Genomic DNA, 21,819 nt, shown 5'->3' with positions numbered 1-21,819 from the left:
CACCCAATATATAGTCTGATTCACCCATATCTTTCATATCAAATGATTTTGAACGCCATGACTTTATAGTTTTCACATACTTCAAATTATTTCCAGCTAATTAAACATCATATACGTAAAGAGAAAAAGAATTACAAATTTTTCATTGGACTTTTTCACATAGATGCAATGGTCTTCATCGATCATGGTGAAATCAAATGACATCACCTCCTTATGAAATCTTACGTACCACTGCCTTGAAGATTGCTTTAGGCTATAAATTGATCTTTTCAATTTACAAACTTTCTTTTCTTGACCTTTAACAACGAAACCTATTGTTGGTCCATGTAGATTTCCTCATTTAATTCTCCATTGAAAAAAACCGTCTTCACATCCATTTGGTGTAATTTTAGATCTAAACGTGCAACAATAGCGAAAAGTAATCGTATGGAGGTAAACTTCACAATGGGTGAAAAAGTTTCCTCATAGTACATTCCAACTTCTTGAGTAAAACCTTTTGCCACCAATCGTGCTTTGTGTCTTTCTATCGACCCATCCGATTTGCATTTAACTTTGATAATCCATTTATTCCCAATAGCTTTACATTTCATAGGAAGGTCAACTATATTCGGGACTTTATTTGTTTTCATGGACTCTAATTTGTCTTTCATCGTTTTTAACCATTCATCCCTTTCAGGGCTCGATAAGGCCTCAGTTACATAATTAGGTTTATCCAATTATGTTGGAGATACCAAGAAAACATAGTCCTCAATCTCATAAGACCGTTTAGGTACCCCTTTTCTTGTACTCTTACGTATTTGAAGTTCAGATTCCTCTATAGGATTTTGGGATTTATAACTCCCACTTGGACCAGGAATCATTTCTTGATCCATTGAATTATCAAGTATGTCAGACAACATTACCTGATCTTTTGAATTCAACATTTCGTAGAGAGGCTCAACTTCATCTATTTCACCCTTTTTGGGAAAATCATTTTCCAAAAAATATCACATCTCGTGACACAATTTTTGTAATACTTCCATCCTCCAGTTCATCAATGAACACATACCCTTTGGAGCGTTCAGAGTACCTTATAAAGATACATTTTTTTTCTTTTGGACTTAGTTTACCAAACTCACCAAAGCAATCTTTAATATATGTTGCACAACCCCACGGTCGTAGATCATTCAGGTTTGTTTTTTGACCGTTCCAAAGTTCATAAGAAGTGGAAGAAAATAATTTAAAAGGCACTTTGTTCAATATGTAATCCGTAGTCAATAATGGATCTTCCTAGAAAGAGATAGGCAAATTTTTCCACGAAACTCATCTCTTCACGTTCCCCGACTTAGTGGCGATTTCTCATGTGAGAGAGCCAATCTCGTTACTTGTTCGACACACTTTATTTCTTACAAATTATCACATGCATATCATATTTGAATATAAATCCAATAGTATTATACATAAGAGAATACTATAATAATCAAGTTATTTTACAATACTGAAGTATCATCATATTCTACGCAAACCTAGAGCCTTAACATGTTTTTCAAACAGGTCTCTAGAAATGACCTTTGTAAAAGGATCAACTATCATTTCACGTGTAGGAATCTATTTTAAAGATATTTTTCCAATTGCCACTACGTCTCTCACAAAGTTATACTTGATGTCAATGTGTTTGGTCTTGCTTTGATATTTAGAATCCTTTGTATATGCGATAACCGCTTGACTATCACAATATAGAATCAAGGGACCCTTAGAATCCTTTGCAATACTCAAATGCTCAAAGAATCACTTTAACCAAACAACTTCTTGTACTGCAGACGCACAAGCCACAAATTCTGGTCCTATGGTTGAAAGAGTTGTGCAAATTTGCTTCTTACTTTTCCATGAAATAGCACCACCATTTAGTAAGAAAGCATAACCGGATGTTGATTTCTATCATTTCGGTCACCAACCCAATCAACATCTGTATAACCTCTTATGAACAAATCAGATCCACTATAACAAAGTGTATGATCTGTCGTTCCCTTCAAGTATTGAAATATTCTCTTTACTGCTTTTCAATCATCTCTTCCATGATTGGATGATACATGCTAACTAGACTCGCAACATAGCAAACGTCGGGGAGAGTACACATCATAGCATACATCAAACTCCCCACAACACTAGAATAAGGAACTCGAGATATGTCTTCCTTTTCTTTTTCAGTATTTGGACCTATTTCAAGGCTTAAAGTTTCACCCCTTGCTACATGAGTATCCATGGATTTGCAACTATTCATTCGAAAACGTTCCAATATTTTCGATGATTGAGAGTTACTCAAATAACAAGTTGTAGTATCCCATCTTTACTATTTGATAACATTGTGAAGGTGATTATACATTATGTAACATTTTTTTTAAAAATACGTAACGAAATTTTACTTTTTCACTTATCACTGGTATTATTTTTTGTTATAAATCTCAAAGTTATCATATTTTGTTTAGCTATTTAAAAGTAATTTTATTTTTATTCATGATGGAGTGATGTTTTTATTATAATATTAGTAAGTTTTATTGATTATTTTCCTTTAGGGGGTGAATAGTATAGTATGGTAAAAAAATACATTATTAGAAATAATGATTCTTTTATTATTAAAAATTTAAGATATTAGATAATTTATACTTGTATAATCATGTTAGAAGTTTTATTTTCTATGAGTTTCATTAATCATGTTTGTAATTATTTCAAACTTTGATGTATTTTTATAATTTTGTATTATTATACTATATTGTAAATTAAAAATTTAAAGTTCCATAGGGTTTACGCCCCACGTCTCAAAGCGTATGCCTCGCCCCCGCCTTTTAAAACACTGGTTTAGAGTTCTCAACTCATTACCACTTCACAAAAAGGTTTAAAATGGAAAAAGACAAAATAAATAAAACAAAAAGGTTAAAAATGAATAAGACAAAATAAATACCTTCTTTTTATATGTATAAAAAAAAAGAACAATAATTTGTCACCTCTTTAGACCTTTAAAAGATTTTTTTAGCAAAAAGATAAACTATATTTTCAAATTAGATGAACCACGAGAATTTTATATTAAAAACTAGATTTAATAATAAATAAATTTTCTTAAATAAATTTATAGATATAAATATAGATCTAACTAAAGACTATAATAGAGACCTAAATTAAAGACCTTAAACAGTGACTTAAATTGAGAGAAAGATCTGTCAGCAGAATTTTGCAAAATGAGAGAGGAAAATGTAATAACTTCTGTTACAAATTTACAGCTAAATTGTAAAATGTAATGTTGAGAACTCGCCACCAAGAAAAGTGAAATTATGTCTCCAAAATTTCGCCATCATAGTTAACCATAAAAACATATGAACAATCTTCATTTGTTTGGAGCAAAGTGAACAATACTGAACTTTGGAGATAGCTAACTTGTGCTCCCTTGTCCATTTCTATCAGCAAAATGAAGAGCCCTACTGTATCAAGAGTGGCTCTTCTGGAGGATTCGAGTCTCCAAAACGATCCAGCCATTGACATCCAATATTGCTAATGCACACTGAACAAGTCGAAAATTAACTCGTGGAAAGAACAAGCTAAAACGCAATCCAACAAAAGCAGTAGACATAATGCTTTGCATGTCAAGAAATAGAGAGAAACAAGTACAACATATAGTGTCAAGAAATGGAAGGAAACAAGACATAATGCTCTACATGTCAGTAATCATCCATTGCTTCGTTTCTGGTACAGATTTTACATACCACTTGTTGAATTTAAAATACTTTTATTAATTTCCACGAGATGCACGTGTGGTGCATCGGATACACGTGCAACGCATGAGATGCACGTGTGGTGCATCAGATGCACGTGTGGTGCATCAGATGCACGTGCAGTGCACGAGATGTACGTGTGGTGCATTGGATGCACATTGTTGCCACCCAATTTTGACCCTCCAAAATATATATTAATCGTTGAGCTTCTTTAGTTTCACACGATTTGAAATAATTGACTTTATAAATTTCAAAATATTTTCCAAAATATTTTAAAGTATTTTTTGTCATTCTTTAACAATTATTAAATAACATATATGTTTTATATAAATTAAGTATATATAGTTAGTACATTTTATGAATATTCATAAATCATCTCAAAAAAGTATATATAGTTAGTACATTTTATGAATATTCAAAAATCATCCCAAAAAGATTTTATGGCTGGTGTGGTTATACTAATGCCCATTGTGCTCCCGGCAATTGCCAGAGCCAGTGTTGTGACAGCCCCGGTCCTATTGGGGACCTTGGCGGTGTCATCTCAAATTCCATGTTTGACCAGATGCTTAATCATCGCAACGATAATGCTTGTCAAGGAAAGAATAATTTCTATAGTTATAATGCCTTTATCACTGCTCTTAAGTCTTTTCATGGCTTTGGCACTACTGGTGATGCCACTGCCCATAAAAGGGAAATTGCTGCTTTCTTTGCACAAACCTCCCATGAAACTACTGGTATATATGTCACTTTAAATTTAATGAATTCAATATTTAGATCGAACAATTATAATTTTATTGTGAACCTAAAAATTGGTAAAATTTGTTGAATTAAACCTTGTTAGGAGGATGGCCAACCGCACTAGATGGACCATATGCATGGGGTTACTGCTTCCTTAGAGAACAAGGTAGCCCGAGCAACTACTATACACCAAGTAGTCAATGGCCTTGTGCACCTGGAAGGAAATATTTCGGACGAGGCCCAATTCAAATTTTGCAGTAAGCTATATAAGTTTATTTGTCCTATGGTAAAATTTGATGAACTTTTAGGGTCTAATTACGTGTATTTTTTTTACATCAAACAACATAGCAACTACAACTATAGGCCATGTGGAAGAGCCATTTGAGTGGACCTTTTAAACAATCCTGATTTAATAGCCACAGATTCAATCATCTCATTCAAATCAGCTGGATGACCCCTCAATCACCAAAGCCTTCTTGTCATGATGTCATCACTAGAAGATGGCAACCATCCAATGCTGACCAAGCAGCTAATCGCCTCCCTGGATTCGGTGTCATCACTAACATCATCAATGGCCGCCTGGAATGTGGTCATGTGAATGATAACAGGATCTAAGATCGAATTAGTTTTTACAAGAGATATTGCGAAATTCTTGGAGTTAGTCTTGGTAACAATCTCAATTGTGGCAACCAACGGTCTTTTGGAAACGGACTCTTAGTTGATACTATGTAACAACTTCATCACCTATTTTGTTGTATTCTCTTGCAACATATGCCTCAAATAAATAAATTGTGATTGTAATCTGATGGGACCTGACTATAATTGTTTGTAATGATAAACAAAGACACTCAATAATCATCAATTGCTTCGTTTTTGGTACAAATTTTACATACCACTTGTTGAATTTAAAATACTTTTATTAAATTCCACGAGATGCGCGTGTGGTGCATCAGATACACGTGCAGCGCACGAGATGCACGTGTCGTGCATCAGATGCACGTGCAGTGCACGAGATGTACGTGTGGTGCACTGGATGCACGTTGTTGCCACCCAATTTATCATCTCAAGAAGATTTTAATTTTAGTTAAATATTTTATTAAATTAATTTAATTTTAAGGTAGTTTATCTCTTGAGTTAATTAGTTTATAATTAAGTTAATTATTTTATTTCGTTAAGATTAAGAAGCCCATTAATTAACTTATATTAACTCGTCTTATTTAAATTTTAGCCGAATTCACCAATTAAATTCAATTTGACTAAGTTTTAAACTTCAATTGGTTACAATTGCAACCCATTTGACCATTTTGTAATTGCAATTTTAACCACTCCTTACCTCAATTTTAAATTCATTATTTCACTTAAGGGTGTACATGGCCGGGTTGGTTCGGGTTTTTAAAATATCAAACCAAACCATTTGTGTCGGATTTTTAAATTTATAAACCAAACCAAACCAATAAAACTCGGGTTTTTCAACCTCGGGTTTTTTTGGTAAAGTATTCATACAAACATATAATTTACTTGTACTTCAAATATTTCTTTAGTCCTACCAAAATACAACTATCTAAGGTGTTTCATAAAAAAATAACACACTATGATATGATTAATGACACTAAAATATCCAACAAAAATAATAATAATGAAATCGCGTAAAACAAATATTGCAAATTAACAAGTCATAATGAAAATTATCATAATTTACAAGTACTAAATCATGCTAAAATAAGTTTAATAAGTATTAGTTACATGACTAAATATTAAAAGAAATTAAAATTAAATTATGTATTTTAATTGTCTAAACCAATGTAAAACTAAAGAGCAAATATTCAATATTATTGTCATTCTTAGTGTTGAATTGATTTTCTTTTTGCATTAGTATTAGTTTGATTTTGATTTAAGCTTTATTATAATTACCAACATCTGTGGACTATAATCTTTATTGGACCATTCATAATTCTAAGTTTCAAACTTGAAATAATATATTAAAAGATAAAAACTATGAAAAAGTATAAGAAATATTTAAAAATTATATCAAAGTAAATATTTTTATGTATAAAATAAAATTTTAAAATTATATATATAATGTCGGGTTGGTTTTTTTTAGTTAAAACCAAACCAACCCAAATATAGTTGGGTTTTTTTTTTCAATACCAAACCACTAGTCGGGTTTCTTTTTGGGTTGACTCGGTTTACGATTTGGTTCGGTTTTCGGTTTGATTTTGTACACCCCTAATTTCACTCTAATTTGAAACCAATTTTATTCAATTCCAACACCTAAAACTTTCAGCCCAAACCCACCTTTACATTCACTGACCCAGCCCACTAATACACTCTCAACAACGTTCAACACACAACTATAGTCAAAGAAAACAGAGAAAAAGGTTGGAGACAGTACCACTTAGATGGTTTTAAAACTTTCTTGTTGGTCCATTTTTGATTAAATTGATGGAAAAATGTAAAAATTAAGACCAAGATATTGAATATGGATTTGTTTTGTTTACTACAGATTATTGATAAGTCGACTATATCTTGATCACTGTGATCTATGAAATCATTGGGGTGTTAATATTAGCTAAACTCTATCCAACATTGATCTTATAATATTGTGGGCATTTATATTATAATAGTTTGTTTCTTGGCGTGGTTTATAGACAAAAAAATTGATTATTTTCTCTTAGATTGTGGTAGGTGTTGTCGTGTTTTTTAAATTGTGTAGGGTCATTGAAGATTAAGAGCATAGAGAAAGAAGTGTTATACAAATATCTACGACTTATTTTAGACCACAAGTCTCAAAAATCTAGTTACAAATATACAGCTAAATTGTAAAATGTAATGTTGAGAACTCGCCACCAGGAAAAGTGAAATTCTGTCTCCAAAATTTCGTCATCGTAGTTAACCATAAAAACATATGAACAATCTTCATTTGTTTGAACAATACTGAACTTTGGAGATAGCCAACTTGTGCTCCCTTGTTAAACTTGTCACTGCTGTCCATTTCCATCAGCAAAATGAGGAGCCCTACAGTATCAAGAATGGCTCTTATGGAGGATTCGAGTCTCCAAAATGATCCAGCCATTGACATCCATTGCTAATGCCCACGGAACAAGTTAAAAATTTACTCATGGAAATAACAAGTCATTTGATCATCCCAGATGGTATTTGTAATGCCTTCCATTTAAACGTGGCAAGAAACAATGCTTAATATATACATCTCAACGATCACATAAAACTATATTAACTCATGCAATATGCAGGCAGACAACAAATTCAAGCTAATCAAACACCGTGACTTTGCCAGTTTGCACAAGCTAGCAACAGAATATCATATCAGCAGGATACATTTCCCCATCCATCCTATCACTTGACCTCGCACTGCAAAGAATCCAGACCAATTAAGATAAAACAGCAGACTTCTTCGATTTCCTGCTCGCGTAAATCTTTGAATATAAGCTCCTGGTTCTGATCGATAACAAGACATCTAATCCAAATCCAACGATACATGCTATAGCCATAACTATGAACACAAGCCTGTAACAATGAGCACCTATACATGTGTTGCCACCACTCGCTGTCTTTGTTGCCTGAGCATCATAAAGTAAACCAGCAAGCAAACCAGAAAAGAGAAATGACCCGAGGGGAAGGTTGAGGATAAGGACATTGTAGATGAGACCATAGTACTTGAGACCAAATAGTTCAGAGGCAGTAGGAACAGTGACAGCAACACGAACTCCATAGCAAATTCCTACGACAATAGAGCCAATGTATAGTGATCCTGGCATAGCCATGGCCATTAGGATATATCCAATAGCCATTAGAATTTGTGAAGCTGCATTCCATACAGGCCTTGGTATTGCAGCTTTCCTTCAAACACAGAAACTAAGTTCAGTAAACGAATGCCACATATACAATTAAGAGGTAACAAGAAACAAATTACCCATAGATCTTTATTTAATTTTCTTTTCTAATCTTTGTTAATCTTGTTGACGACACTGGGTTCCAAGATGTCTATTAAACATAGCACTAACATTTATCAGAGAGAGCCAATGACATATATAAAGCACATAATTAAACGAATCAGCTAATTTGTATGACCCATCTTTTAAATGCTACTGTATAATTATCATCGGTGGCGAATCCAGAAAAATATACAAGAGGATTCCAAAAACAAAAACAGGAACATCATGCTTATAAGATTTGAAAACTTATGATCTTTTACCACAATTTTTGAATCGCTTTTGTCACCACCAACACTATCACCTTTTGTGTCAAGGGAATTCAACAGTTTATGCACAACCAAGAGAATTTGTTTTGCCCTATTTCCGCGATATAATTTTCAGCGAAGAAATTCAATTGAACCCCTCACTAACTCCTAGCTCCCCTCTGCCTACCACAAAGATAAACGGCTCTATGTTTAAAGTTTTATCATGCCTATTATAAATGTTATTCAATAGAATTAATCATAAAAGATATTTGATTAAATTACTCTTATGAGTTCTATCTCATGCTTAAATGAGTAAGAATAAATACTTTCAAAAAAGTGAACTAAAAATACACTGAGAAAAACAATATTGACAACAGAAATTTTAGTTTTACTTTACACTATTTCCTTAATTAGGTCAGTTTGTTCCAAAAAAAAGAGGGACATTTTTCTATATTTAGAACTAAATTGATTTTAAACCTCTCATTAACGTTAATCATGCACTTTCATTAGTATCAAAAGTTTTCTTCTTAATCTCCATATACAATGAAACAGATAAAATTAGTATTTAATGAACCAACAAAACAAGCTGTATAGGTGAACAGTTTAACTGTTAAAGTACTCCTTCCGTTTCAATTTATTTTGTCCTAATTTCTCTTTAGCGGGTTTTAAAAAAATATTATTTTTTTTTGTTTTAGGACAACTTTTTAATTTCACTTTCCATATAGCATGTACATAATTTTAGTTTAATATCATGAGATTCAGAAGTCTCAAAATGCATGCAAAGTCAAAACTAAACAAACAAAATAATACTCCTTCCGTCCCAATTTATCTAAAATAAGTCATATGACTATAAATCGTCTCATTAAAAATAGAATGATCAGTTAACTTACTTGATGAAGTATTCAGAAACAGATCCGGAAATAATACGCCCGAAAAATCCCCAAATGCTTGTGAATGACACCAAAATGGACACATCCACATAACCCATAGCCAACCCCATTTGCCCCAAGTTATTCATCACTGCCAAACCTGTTCCAACTCCACAAAGGAACGAGAAAAACAATACCCAAAAATCCACAGTCCTCATTGCCTCAAATATTGTGTGATCTTCTCCAATCAGTGGCACAGTCGCCATTTCCTTCTTCGTCACAACCCCAACATCCTTTTTCTCCACAATTTGTTCAGCCAAAAAAGGCACAGCTGCAATATTGTTACCTTCAAAATCTAGATTCACCGAATTGGAACGAATAAAATTCTTCACCATTAGATACATGGGAATGAACAGAGGCGACGCCAGTAAAATCAGTAATATAGCAGCAAATAATTGCGAAAAAACAGTGCCATGAGGGCCTGAAATATCGAATGCTAATAAATAAACAGCTATAAAAACTGCGACAACATTTATGATGCCGAAATATTTAACTTCATCTTTCTCTTCAGCAGAGGTAGAAGAAGGTGGAATTTCACGGAGAAATAAAACCGCCGTGAAACAAACAACAAAAGGGACTACAGCAAGCAAAAGTAAGAAAGATGAAGGGTCATTTGCAAATAGAGCAGAGCAAATGTCAGTGAATATAGCTGTACTTAAACCGACGTACCCTTTCAAAATTCCCGAAACAGGGCCTCTATTTTTCCTAAAATTACGAATACAAGTAACTAAAATGGCAGTATTCATCCAAGTCGTACTGTTCCCACCCATACACAAGAAAATACACATGACCCAGTACGGGAGTGGTTGAATTCGACCACTAACAACAAGCCACTGAACGCCATAGCCAATAAAGCCTTCTATTGAACCAATGAGGAGAATGGCGGGAGTAGGTAATCGGTCGGAAGCTAAGCCGGCGAAGATGCCGAAGGCTTTTCCGACGTCTTTAGCGACGGAGAGGTTGTTGAGCTGGAGCTGTGTGAGGGACATGAGCGATTTAAGAGCGTCGGAGTAGTTAGAGAAAGTGTAATTGTTACCGGAGATAGCTTGGACCCAGACGGCGGCGACGAAGCCAAGCCATTTTCTGGCAGGAGAAGTAGAAGGGATGTGGAAACCCATTGGAGTTTGTGTCAGTGAGAGAGTTCAGTCGTACTTTGGGTGTTGGGAAGTAGAAAGATATATATACTGTGAATTTGAAAAGGCAAATAGTTTGAAAATATCTAACAATTGATGAAATTTTATGTAGGTTGGATATAAATAATGTGATATTTTGAAGGAATAATTAGCTAGCGTTTGATCATAGATTTCTAAATATTATTGTCAAATATTATTTGGGTGAAAATTTGGATGAAATTTCACCATATGTTCCATAGTATTTGGGAAATATATTTCACTTTTTTAGAAAAATATGATTTATACCCATAAGTTTTTAAAAACTATCAAAACTAACCATAAGTTTGTATTACACGTTAATTGAATCTTCGTTGCAACAATAACAAATAGTGTCCATGACACTAAAGTAATGTGGTAGTTTGGAGTGAGTGCAACAAGAATCATTCCATACATCGTGAAGTAGACAAATCACATAACTTTGTTACCCTGAGTCGATTTTTCATCATTTTCATCAACAACCATATCATCATTTAATATTCACTGAATATTTCATCACTACTTTGGTGTTCACGTGAAAAATTATGTAATACGACACAAACAACTACTATAGAGAGTTTTTTGTAAAAGATAAAAATTTGGGGTAAAATTTCAATTTTCAAAAGATCCCAAATAATGAGATTTTGCCCAAATACTAGAAAAAACTAGTATTTGGGAATTTGGGATATTTGCCAAAAATATTTGTCAAATAATGGCAAATTGTATGGACAAACACTATTTGCCAAATTTTTTTCCAAATATTATTTGGGAAATCTATGGCCAAACGGGCCCTTAGAGTGCGGTGAAAACAAATATTTGAAATTTAAGTTGAGTTTGGAACATATAGCTGACTTTAAATTATTTTATTTTTTTGAGTAAATAAGATTTTTCACTTTGAAAAAGAAAATAAGTTTTTCTAAACTATATCATAATTGAAAAATTGAAATTGAGTAGGCATTATTGAATTGTGTTGTCTTCCTCTTTTCCTCTTCATTTTCTCGACAGCTAGTTTGTGCAACTTATAATTTTTAGCCACTAGTGCATATGTATAAAAGTGACCGTGAAATTTCGAAGAACAATCAACTACAATGATTTGCATCTTCCGTTAATATTATAAGTAATAACTTTTTTAGTGACTTAAATTTACTCACAATTTTCGAGTTAAAAGTAAAGGGTACTTATTATTTAAACAACTCGCTCTGATCATATACCTGCTACAATTTAAACAAAAATGGTACGATATTTAGACTCGCACAAGTCGGACAAAAAGACAGAAGAAGAGAATAACTAGGATTGCGAGTACGGAAAGTGCAAGGTAGCTAGCTAGTTTTGTTTCTTTTTGGAAGAATCCAAATAACAAATGCGTATCAATCAACCTACTTATCATCAATTAATTGCTTCCCCCCTCTAGATATGCGGTCTCCAATTTTTGCAATTAACTCACCTTGAACATGTACAGTAACGAAGTCAGAATTTTAATTAAGAAATATTAAAATATAAAAAAAGTTAGATTGTATTGAAGTCAAAGAATATCAATATATAACATATATTTGTTTAATAACGTTAGTGTAATTTTCTCACAAAGGAATATCGATTGATACCCGTCAAATGTATATAGCTCCGCCATTGGATATGCATGGTCAAGGGTGGACATGAACGGAATATGTATAAACATCAAAACTGTTAAAACAATTCATCTCAAATATCGATTGTATCATTTTAAAAACTCAAGATAAAATTAATACTTTTTTTTTCATCTTATCCTTGATATTAATTGTTTTTTACCATAGATAATCATAACCAGAAGAAACAAGCACACTCACGAAAAAGCACGGATTACGGGGACTACTTTTCAAACCCTAGGTCGGCAGGCAGCAGTCATGGTTGCTACGGCCACTGGACGGCCTCCTTTCGAGGTTGTCCAGCCCGCTCCATCACCCCAAACCACCACATACGCCACCCTTTTCAATTCCAATACTATAAATCCTAAATAATCTGCCCTAATTAACTTAAAACAATTGTAAATTCAATCGAAACAATTCATGGAGAACCTACTATCACGTTTTCAATGGAGGAAAGGCAAGACTTTATGATTGAAGAGGGATTACATCAAGCAGTAGTGTTTAAATTATCCCATGGTGTGCCAGATTTGAAGGTATTAAGGTCAATTTTACCGAAACATCTTGGTACCAAGGGCAATTGTTTAATTGGCTTACTTGCTCCAAGACAATTTTTGTTGAGGTTTGATCTATATGAAGATTATGTACTAGCTTTATCTCGTTCAGTTAATTATATTCTCAACAATGGAGAGGAGTACCAATGTAAGGTTTTTCCATGGTCCATTGGATATAACCCTAAGGAGGAAACGACGTTAGCTATGGTTTGAATTTCTTTACCGAACTTATCTCCATATTTGTTTACAAAGAAGTCTTTGTTGTCTATAGCATCAGCAGTTGGGAAACCAATAGCTATAGATAAAGCTACTCAAATCAAGTCAAGACCTAGCACAGCTAGGGTCAAGGTTATACTTGATCTAATGGAAAAGCTTCCAAATCGTATAAGGTTGCAGTTTGTGGATGGAAAATCTGGTAAGTTGATCGAGGTTTTTCAGGAGATTGTATATGATAATCTACCTTTGTATTGCAATTATTTGTAAGCACCAAGGTCATTATGAAGATAGTTGTCGTTTGATTTCGAAAAGAAATCAAAATAACAAACAAATTGATGATACCATTGAAGGTGCTTTAAAAGGTACTACCGATAGTGAAAAGTATCAAGGTGATGCGAGAGAGATATTAAATGAAAAAAGAAAGACTGTAAATGTCGATCAAAGTAAAGCTACTTCTTTTTATTGACAATTGGTTGCTTTCACTTTCGAGCAAAATCGTGTAAACTCAATGGATGTTGATACAAGTAATATTGTTGTTCAAACAACTACCAAAAATAAAGGTGATTGCAATAACCAACATGGATGAATTTGATGTCTGATGCAACTAAAAACGCAGGGGGAACACCAAGTGTTGGGGTTGATGCGCTGCGAATTGATTCAAGGCAAAAATTAATGGATTCAGGACAAAAAATAATGGATACATCTAATGTTGAAGATGCTGAAAATTCTGGGCAGCATGTTTTGCAAGTTGAAAACGAGAATCAACTAAAATTGGACACTGGTTGCACACAAAATATCAACTAGTAGTCGGAGCCTTTCCCCTACTAGTCAAAATAATTCTCCATGTAGTGAAAAGGGTCCGACTGGGAATTTTCATGACAGTGAGAAAAGGCAAGATACTAGTAATGCCTCAAGATACCTACTATGTTCGAATAGCTTTGATGTTTTATTGAAGACTACTAGAAAGCAAGTAAGGTTAACAGAGAATGACTACGATTTGATCCAAGAAAAACAAGTCTCACCATCTGCTTTAAATAGCAAATTAAGTCCAGAAGCTCCTATATTTGTGCCTAAATGTGTGCTTGCAAGGAAGAATGGGTCAAGTGCCTTAGTGTCAAATACAATTGATGTGGGTGAGGATTCTCTTGATGAAGATGGAGTGGATTTGGGTGAGGATTCTTTTGATGAAGATGAGGAAGACAATATGTTGGACATTTTCTTTGATAGAGTGGCTAGGGAAGGGGATATATCACCTGGGCAACAAAGAAGTGGAAGCAAAAAAAGCAAAAAGAAGACATATGGAAGGCAACATAGTTGGGACGGTAAAATGACTGAGGAGTTTGTTCCAAGGCACCTACCGATGCGACAGACAAAGCAAAACCATTTGACAATATCAATAGGTTCAACTAGATCCAATAAATCCATAAAGAATGTATGAATCATCAAGTGTTGTTGGATAGGTTGAAGAAGAAGACAAAAGAAAAATACTTCAAGTTACTTTTGATGGACAATCAATCTTTTTTAATTCATGCTTTAGTAATAGAAAGTTTGAGGCTGATAACTCAACTTTCTTCTTGATTGACATATTTTTACATTATTTAAGCATCCTTATTTGTAATATCATCATGGAGTGTATTACAAACTCTGTGATGATAAAAAAATACTTAGTTCTCTCTAGCTCTTATTTTCTTCATGTTTGTTAGGTAGCAGAAGTTAGGTACTTTATTAGGATTAGTAAGGTAAGACTTAGCCCCCATTGCTTGTACTTGTCCTTATTAATATTTTTTATGTTTAATAAAAGACCGATAGACACTGTCTAGTGATAAAATTGTTTTAAAAAAAATTGTTTTTTTACCACTACAAACACTTCAATAAAATAAATATTCAATAAAAAGGAGATGCAAAGAAAATTGACAAATCAAATCTTGTCCGATCACTAATTTATCTCTTAAAAGTAGCAATGACACGAATTTTGAGGAATCGTGATTAGTTCTGATATTGAGTTTTCTATATATCTCAAATTGAATGAGAATTCATATATATCACATATAATTCAAGATACGCTTGATTCACGCACTATTCAAAAACTCTTCATGAAATTATACTACGTGGTCTGCGATATATATATGTACGAGTGGCCACCAAATATATATTATCCTTTCTTTGTTATCTATAAATGAAATTAAAATCAAGGAAAATAGGATAGTCCTTAATTAGCAAAGGCCGTCCAAAAAAATATTTCCCAAGTCTGAAGACAAAAAAATAATTGTCAACATTCAATGTGATTTGACCTGTAAATTTGTGAATTTTCTATGTACTCATTTTCTATGCAACACATCAGCTTAGCTCATTGTAGATATGAAGAGCCAACCAAATTATCCTAAATTCTGAGAGTTAGTTCTATCTCGTGCTTCTTAATTGGTTCATATTTATGTCCTTTAATTTTGAGTGCATAAGTAGATACTTAGATTTGTATTAAATTGAATAAATATATACACACATTCTACATGACATCATACATAATAATTTTTGTCATACATGATATCTTACATGTATTATATCGTATAAGACTCATTACAGATCCTAGAGAAAGAATATTCTATCATTTCCAAATCTTATTTTGTGGAATTAATTATTGTTGTTGTTTCGATAGAGAAAGAACACGTATTACACTTTTGATTTTATTACCAGCTAGAGAAGGAACGTGCAGGCCAGGTAAAGCTTGGGATGGATAGTTTAATTATCACTCCCACAGACATATTCTATTGAATATATATATATATATATATTGTCTGACATTTTAGAAATTAGAAAACTTAAATATGAATGCATTTCTCATCATTATGCCTAGGAGGGCCAACAACTTCATATATATTAGAAGTTCTGGATATTTTCTAATTAATGTTAGCCTTTTTTCCCTCAATTTATCACATTTATTTATCTTCTTCTTAATTGAGGATTGTTAATTCATTTCATCTATCTCTTGTTTTTATGTCTTACTGTTAATTAACCAAATTAAGTAGAATTGTGAACTAGTAAGTGACTGACCAAGTGACTAATTTAGTGATGACATAATAGGGAGGTAGTGGTCCTTGCTGCCCCTATGTGTATATTGTATCAAGGCTGGCAAAATGAAACTCAATTTGTCCAATACATTTAAGTTTGGGCGAATTATTGACCCGTTTATTCATTAGCTCAATCCATTTCGACCCAATAAAAATTGGATTCAACCAGAATCAATACATCATTCTGTTGAGGGAAAATACTTACTCAAGTCTCACACAAGTTGTGTGTGGCCTTTTCTTTGATAAACATGTGGAATGTAGGTCCAAACTAATAACAATTTGAGAACTTTTATTAACTCAACAATCTTACATTGGGCATAATATATAAAAATGTCCTTTTGATTTGGTCTCAATTGGCATCTATAGTTTATGCCCTTCAATTTTGGGTGTGTACAAGTAGACACTTAAATTTGTATATAATTGAGCAAGTAGACATGCATGTCCTATGTGGCATTCTACATGATAATTCTCCATCCTACATGACGTCCTACGTGTATTATGTCACGTAAGACATGTGTGTTTACTTATTTAATTTTATACAAATTTAAGTGTCTACTTATGCACATCCAAAATTGGAAGACATAAATACAAGATGAGGTCAATTTAAAAGGTACGTTTATGTATCATATCTAAACATTGATATGTCAAAAGTAGCAAAACAAAACACTTACTTTCCATAGATGAAGAAATATAATATAATCCTCCCCTTTTTTCTCAATCAATTTCTAAAATAATGCTAATAGATAACTGGAAAATATGTTTAACTTCAAGTCATATTTGAAAATTTCATGATCAAAATAGTGATTTTTCATTAAAATAAAATAAAAATCCTAAAACTGAGAATAATTATCATGATCAAACAAATCCTTAATCTTGCCATAGCAAAGAAGTGGGATGGTATTACTAAAAGAAAGTACTTTACTAAGTCATAGCGGATATACTACTGGATTATTTGTTAATTTAGTAATTAATAAAGTTTTTTTTGTTTGTTTTTGAAATGGCTCTTTCATCATGTATTATTTAAATCGAAAATAAGTACATCAGTAATGAGAGATAGAGGGTTAGTATCCCACTCCATCGAACTAGAAATAGAAACAGAGGCTCTAGCAAGATAATGAGCAACCTGATTTGCTAATTTCTTAACAATCGACAAAGAGAGAAAAGGTAACTCTTTGATAAGAGTTTTACAATAAAAAACTAAAGAATCAAAATAAGTGTAATTCACCAAGTTTTCTTCTAGAGCTTGCCTCACAAGTAAATTATTAGTTTCCACAACCAACCTCGTTCTACTGAATCGGTCCTTCAACCAACTAAGAGCCTACGCACCCCTATGATCTTGGCCAACAACGGGCTAGCCACACGGTCAAGAAATAATTTTTTTCCAACAATAAATTGACTCAAGTGATCACGTAGCACCATGCATATCCCCGCCAAATCGATATTGATATCATAAGAGGCATCGGTACATGTTACATTTAATTGTGTCAAGCAGAGGTCGCTCCCATTTAGTTATCATTTTTGTAGCAGCAACAGTCATCTCGGCTCCTGAATTGGCGCTCCTTCATTCCTCTAGCTCCATCTTCGCACGATACAAAGTGGCTGCGGACACATTTTATTTATTATTCCAACATAAATTATTTCTGGCTTCCCATAAGCTCCACAAAATCATGATTGTTTCCTCTATTTTTATTTTTGCATTGCACTTTCTTTGCTCTTCAAACAACGCCACAAAATCTCCTAGTACATCATGCCAACCAAAATTTGATTGAATCCAACATTGTTTTGCAAATTGACAATCTACCAAGCAATGTTTCACAATTTCCTACGCTTTCAACCATCGAGGGAAAATTGAACTTGTTGACACCCAATTTTGACCTTCCTCGATAGGAAATAATTCACGAGCTTCTTAATTTCCGGAGCAATTTAGAACAATTAGTTTTATAAAATTTAATTATTTTCCAAAGTCATTTTAAGTGATCTAGTCAATTTTTATAATTTATAAATAGAAAATATACTTCATATAATTTTATAGATATAATTGTTATGTTTCATAAATATTCGAAAATCATCTCAAAAGGATTTATTTTAAATATTCTATTAAAATTAGTTTAGTCTAAATTATTGTTAATTTTATAAATTAATTGGTTTATAATTGAATTAATTATTTTATTTTGTTAAGATTGAGAAGTTCATTAATTAATTTGTATTAATTCATTTTGTTTAAATTTCGACCAAATTCATCGATTAATTCCGATTTGGTTACCTTTGAACTTTATTTAGGCCATTATCTAATTACAATTTTAGCCTAATCTAACATTTTGCTCAAACCCATTTTAAGACTAAATTTTGGGCCTTTCTTTAAATTTCTAGCAGCCCTTCCATTCCCAGCGGCCCATTTTCTCTTCCCTCAGCCCATTCCGTTTTCAATTCCAACTTTCCTCCTAATTACAGCCGACCCAGGCCCAGCAGCAGTGCAATTTCCAGCAACTGCATAAGCACAACAATTCCTCAACCCACCCGCTTCCTTTTACCCAATACTCGATCGACTCCACCACGTTTTTTCTTCTTCTCCAACGTTAACAACGATCGAAATGACAGCCCAAATAGCAGCAAACGACACCAAATCAACCAACTATACGCATCAAGATACACGACGTCAATATGCGTGAGCACGCATAAATCAGTACGCGCATAGACGGTACTCTGTTTCTCCTTGTCTCCTTCCTCAACATCTCTCAAACCAGTGCAGTCGCAATAACAGGAAATAAAGGCACACGTTTCCATCCTTTTGACTCGATATCGAGCAACGTGGCATAGTAAGGACGAGGAATGCAAATCAATCGTCGATTCGCCCTTTGCTCTTTTGGAATTGGGCAAAATTGTAAGAAAATGTCGTCTCCCTAAATTAGTGAAAGGTTTTGGAGTTTTGAATTTCGAATTGGGCCCTAGAATCCGACTTTTGATCCCTTTCCCTCCAAGGTCAGAATCCTAGCATCCATCTATATAACCCACTACTATTTCGATATGAGAGGGGGGGATTTTTTTTTGGAGATATATTTTGGAGCAGAGAGTCTAGTTTATGTTTTTTTTTTTAAGTTGAGAGATATTTTGAAAGATTTTCCAAAGAAAAGAACTTCAAAAACAACAAAAATTCCCTTTAGAAACACATCGGAGATACTCGTTTCTTTCCTTGTTTGTGGGTCGTCGGAAAAAGAAAGTTCGTTGAGTTTTCTTTTGAGATCGTGGAAGCTCGTCCCTGCTCATCCTCGTCCCAACTCGCTGCCTGAAAAGAGGTAAAATCCTCTTCGCTTGCTGTTATAGTTCGCAATTCCTTCTTTGATTTGGTTTATGTTCTTAACAAGAGTATTGTTGAGGAGGCAATGTTAGAATGATGATGTTGACACATCTCTTTGCCTAATGAATGCTAGATCCCTGGTGTGGAATTAGTTGCTGATTGATTCTTTTACTGGCCGTGGAATGTTGTTAATGTTAAAAATGGAATGGTGTCTTTAGTTATATGTCTAGACTTCCTTAGATTCTTGTGCTTCTATCTTTGAGTAATCGTGTTTGTTTGAATGTTGTTATTTATGGATAATAAGTAAAGCCTCATATGTGAGATGTTGATTCATAGGTCGATTGTTGTTCTTTCCTTTGCTTTGGGTATAGTCTCCAAGTCTATTTCTTAATCATTTGCATCCTAAAAAAAAAATTATAAGGAGGATGAAATGATCGTGTCTAGTATTGTTGGTGACGTATATTTTTGTCTATATTCTGGTATACCCATAACTTATTTATTTAGGTGTTCGTAGTTGTATGTTCATGATTGTGTTTTAAGATGTATTAGATCGATAGAAGAAGGTTTCTAGTTTCCTCATTCAGTCCAATTTAGCTAATGTTCCGTTTAAAATCATGAGAGTACTTGTCCCCTCCTTTACCTTTTCAATTTGAATTCCTGATTAGTGGTTGTCCTATTTATTTCCATGTGTTGAAAGCAATATGCTTGCATGTGTTGATTTCCCCATTTATAGTCATGATTCTTTGAATCGTAAATATGTCTCTTTAAAAGATCTGGTCATGTTATAAATTTTGACTTCTAGTGGGCTGCTCTCTTTGCGATTAAGTTGTATTAATATACATATTATTAGCATACACTAATTCATTCTTTCCTCTTGCTTCATGTGAATATCCCGAGTGAATCCATTTGGATTCGGTTTACCCGTTTGCATTTTTCGTTGGGCCATAAAGGCCTAATTCTCTATTTTTATCGAGTCAACCGAGTCCCAAAATGACGAACATGGCTGGAGAGTGATACATGGGTTGAAACATTGAATTATAGGTGTCCGGAAAGCCCAAAGAAGGGGTTGTATACACTGATATACCCGTTGTATACATTGGTATACAATCAAAAAATAACATTATACAGGTTCAAAAATACGGGAAAGCAGGTGAAAATGCAAAAAATACAAAGTCCAAATAAAATAGAGGTTCGGGAGTTCAAGAATCAGTTGTATACATTATGTATACATCGAATATACACCTACTGTATATCAAGACAAATGAGAATGAAAAAGGGGGGGGGGGGAGGTCCAAGGAAATTTCAGCAGAGTCCAAGATTTGTGAAATTTGGGTCAAAGGCCCAAATTTGATTATTTCCTTTCCCTATCTTATTTATTTTAGTGTATTTGACTAACTTTATTTATTTTATGGTGTGATCTAATTAAATTTCCATAGATAGCTATTTCACTTTTGTATTCAAAAATATAAACATTTATTTTATACATATTTTATTTACCTACCTTCCATTTCAATTTTGGTATTATCAACACTTAAGTTATTTCCCTTTAGAATGACCCCCCCCCCCCCCCCCTTTGTTTTTATATATATTTCCACTTAAAATAATTAATAAAAAAAATAATAGTAATAAGTATAAAGAATAAAAATAAATGAAAATGAGTTCTTTACTTAATTAAAAATATTTTTTTTAAAATGAAAAAATAAAAATAAAATTATAATAATAAAAGATGTAATAAATAAATAATAAATAAAAAGCGAATTTCTTTTCACTTAGTTAATATTTTCTCAAAAAATTAGTCAAAGTCATTTTTAGTCAAATCGCCGGTCAATCGTAAGTTAGCGGACATTAAGAGGGCCTAACACCTTATCGGAATGTACATTGAACTTCAGACCTTTTTTTTCAATAGATTTTATTTGTTTGAGTCTTTTGAAAACCTTAAATTTTTCTTGATTTTTACTAAATATTAAGTGGCGACTCTGTTCTTTTGGAAATTTGATTTCTCTTAAATCATAAGTTTCGTCGATTTTTTGAAAACTCAGTCATTTTTTTTATTTATATTTTCGAGTAAAACAGAAATGACAATTCTGCTGGGGATTTGAATGGTTCTAACCTTCAGATTAATTTATTTGGCTATGTGTTTTTAGCTGTCTACTTGTTTTATTTATCGTATTTATTGAACTGTCGCATTAATGGCATGACATACTCCGTCAAACGACATTTATTTTAATTTTCCATTTAAAAGACGATTATGCGGGCCACAATCGTTGGTTAACCAAATTGTATACGGGGCACCCTAACAAATATAGTTGGCTAC

The 21,819-nt window shown here is 33.1% G+C and overlaps 1 protein-coding gene and 3 pseudogenes across 1 annotated transcript; 2 read left to right on the top strand and 2 right to left on the bottom strand.

Moving 5' to 3' along the window:
* The first annotated feature begins 3,814 nt into the window (after window positions 1-3,814).
* LOC125839927 (endochitinase 1-like) lies at window positions 3,815-5,213 on the top strand (annotated as a pseudogene).
* Window positions 5,214-7,541: 2,328 nt separating this feature from the next.
* On the bottom strand, window positions 7,542-10,790 carry LOC125840015 (protein NUCLEAR FUSION DEFECTIVE 4-like). Its single transcript, XM_049518993.1, has 2 exons — window positions 9,570-10,790; window positions 7,542-8,339 (listed from the first exon to the last, which is right to left on the bottom strand). The coding sequence occupies exons 1-2, from the start codon at window positions 10,724-10,726 to the stop codon at window positions 7,871-7,873; spliced, it is 1,626 nt and encodes a 541-aa protein (XP_049374950.1). The 5' UTR covers window positions 10,727-10,790; the 3' UTR covers window positions 7,542-7,870.
* A 2,502-nt stretch (window positions 10,791-13,292) lies between these two features.
* On the top strand, window positions 13,293-14,862 carry LOC125839926 (uncharacterized; annotated as a pseudogene).
* A 2,650-nt stretch (window positions 14,863-17,512) lies between these two features.
* Window positions 17,513-18,048, bottom strand: LOC125839925 (uncharacterized; annotated as a pseudogene).
* Between the last annotated feature and the right edge of the window lie 3,771 nt (window positions 18,049-21,819).

The sequence above is a fragment of the Solanum verrucosum genome, unplaced genomic scaffold (assembly GCF_900185275.1).
Source record: "Solanum verrucosum unplaced genomic scaffold, falcon-dt-bn FXZP01000177.1, whole genome shotgun sequence".
Classification (NCBI taxonomy): domain Eukaryota; kingdom Viridiplantae; phylum Streptophyta; class Magnoliopsida; order Solanales; family Solanaceae; genus Solanum; species Solanum verrucosum.
This window is presented reverse-complemented; position numbering and strand designations above follow the sequence as displayed.